The sequence below is a fragment of the Arachis ipaensis genome, chromosome B04 (genome assembly GCF_000816755.2).
Source record: "Arachis ipaensis cultivar K30076 chromosome B04, Araip1.1, whole genome shotgun sequence".
Classification (NCBI taxonomy): domain Eukaryota; kingdom Viridiplantae; phylum Streptophyta; class Magnoliopsida; order Fabales; family Fabaceae; genus Arachis; species Arachis ipaensis.
Window position 1 is genome coordinate 38,217,705 of NC_029788.2, and position 2,897 is coordinate 38,220,601.

Below are 2,897 nucleotides of genomic sequence, written 5' to 3' on the forward strand. Positions count from 1 at the left end.
CATCTTTTTCTTCTTTATCTTCTCCTTTTTTTTTTCATTTTCTTATAGTTCTTCTTATTTCACTCTCTTAAGAGGAATAAAAACAAGAAAAAAGAGAAAAAAATATCAAATAAAAAAGAAGAAGAAACATATTAATGACGTTGTCTAATCCAAAATTAATTTTGGATGTGTTTTTGTTCATGATTTAGCATTGTTTGTGTGCTTGTTTTCGAACTGAGTTTATATGTTGCAATCGTTATGTAATTTCGGTTCATTTCTGAGTTAATTGTGTCACAATTGTTATGTAATTTCGGTTTATTTCTGAGTTAACTATATCGCAATCCATTATGTAATTTCAGTTCATTTCTGAGTTAATTGTGTCGTAATCATTATATAATTTTTGTTCATTTCTGAGTGAATTAAGATGCATTTGGACTCGTCTTGTACAATTTAAAACTTTTTCGCCTCACTTTCTACTACAATAACAACAATAACAGCAGCAACAAAAGAATAACGATGATGAGAAAACACGCGAAGAAGGAGGAGGAGGGGGAGGAGGAAGAGGAACGCAAAGAAGAAGAAGAAGAAGAAGACGACAACAACGTAAAGAACGTAAATGACTTGGTTGGAAGAATGATGTGTGCGCTTATAATTACACTCTTTTAATGAGAGTAATTTTTATTGGTATTAAGTCTACTTAATTAGATTTAGATGATAATATTATTTGAATGTGTAACACATCTGTTAAAATAATCACGAAAAATGCATTGGTATGAATCAGATTGCTCTTATCTTCACTTAGATAATGATACGTAATTTAATCTTTTTATGATATATCATTCTTTGTTAGACAAAAAAAATACGAATTTAATTTATTATTATATCTTTCAAGAATCAATTAAAGAGAATCAAAATATATGTAATTTTTCAAGTAATAAGATAAATTATCACTGTTGTAGCCTGTGGTTTAACGATTTTGAGTAAAAAATGTATCTGATTCAAGTGATACGACAATTAGTTGTGATTTAGAATGGATTGAATTATTTAACTTAAGTTTTAAATTGAATTAAAGTGGATTCGATCAATTTTTATCTATTCAATTAGATTCGATCTTTTGAAGAAACTTTTCATATAAAAATAAAAAAAAATGAAAAAAAAAAGCTAAACTTAATTCAAGAAACCGAGTAAATAAAAATAAAAAAATTCATAACATAAAAATTCAAGTAAAAACATACATAAGCCATTGAATCATGCTAAAGTGTATTTGGCTCGTTTTTTTTATGATTTTAGGACGAATAAAAAAGTGTTTTTTAAAATGGAAAAGTCTCGTTTGACACAACATAAAATACGACACAATAATATATACCATTTGAATTGGATTAGATTTGATTGAATTAGATTGATTTTGAAAATCAAATTCAAATCAAGATCATCACCATCATTATTCTTATATCTTATATATATATAAGACCCCACTATATCCATTATATTGACGATCAACTTTCCACAATCTGCACACACACACAACAATAAATAATGTGTAAATCAGAGAAAAAAAGCCGTCTTGAAGAAGAAGATCGCCTAAGCAATCTTACTGACGATGTATTGTGTCACGTTCTCTCATTTCTTGACACACAATCTGCCTGCAAAACAAGCACCCTCTCAAAGTCATGGCATCACAAATCACTCTGGGCCTTACTCCCTCACGTTTCTTTCTCTTATTTCAGTTACTCTTTCCGCCAAAACCCTAAATCACACTTTCAAAGTTTTAACCGCTTCATAAACAGAGTGTTGAATTCATACCAACCGCTACAACAACAAAATCAAGGAAATAAAAGATTCTCCCTAAATTACCACAGCGATTCGAGTTTTGAACCGAATCAATTCAACAAGTGGATCCGTGGAGCACTAGAACGCAATGCTGAAGAGATTGAGGTTAATGTTGACCTAACTATGGTGGTGCAGGTGCCTGTGAGTGTTTTCAGCTCCGTGACGCTCACAACCTTGAAGCTTCAGGGCGAGGCCACACTCTATTCTCTTTATTTTCCGCCATGTTTATGTTCTCTCAAGGTTCTGAGCTTGAAGATGCGTCAGAGCGACGCTACCGAACTGGTATCAACGCTATTGTCTAGTTGTCCCGTTCTTGAAGAATTCTACTTCGATGGATTCTGCGGAACGATGAGAATTACCGCGGCTCCTAAATTGAAGAAAGTGGTTGTCAACAATGAGAGTTTTATGTGGTCAACGGAGCTGTTTGAGATAGATGCGCCGTCGTTAGAGTATTTTTCACTTAAGGACATGGATCCTGAACGCTATGTGGTTAAGAATTTGGACAATGTGATGGAAGCAGAGTTCTCAATAATGCTGGATATGAGAAAAAGTTCAACTGGCTTGTTCAATCTTCTTCATGGATTATCTAGTGTTAAATCTTTGCATGTAAATATTTCTTTTGAGGGGTCACTTCCAGAAATTTCCACGGATGATGTAAGCTACGGAGTGAAACACAATCTTAATTATATGAATGTTGAATTTTCAATTATAGTAACTTAACCCTTTTTCTTTTTGATGTTTGTAATTACAACTTTCCAATTCCCCAATTCCCCAATTTGATTCGCCTGCGTTTTGATGGAACTTCTATGTTAGATTTGCTGCCATGCTTTCTTCAGATTCACCCAAGCTTGAAACTCTAATCATTGAGGTATGTAAAGGAGTATAGAATACATCGTTGTTCCGTACTGAGGTTTAAAAATACCTAAAGATATCAATTTTTTCACAGTATAATAATCAAATTTTTTGTAGCTGAATAATCAAATTTTGTTTAGGTGTTTGTTTGGATATGATGATAAATTCATATGTATTGATACGTTAAAAATATGAACAAATAACAATATGACATGTGGAATTTATTTTTCCAGCAT

At 32.1% G+C, this 2,897-nt stretch overlaps 1 protein-coding gene across 1 annotated transcript; it reads left to right on the top strand.

The window, feature by feature from the left end:
- LOC107636376 (putative F-box protein At3g58860) lies at positions 1,502–2,581 on the top strand. Its single transcript, XM_016339895.2, has one exon. It carries the CDS (start codon positions 1,516–1,518, stop codon positions 2,527–2,529), a length of 1,014 nt encoding a protein of 337 aa, XP_016195381.1. The 5' UTR covers positions 1,502–1,515; the 3' UTR covers positions 2,530–2,581.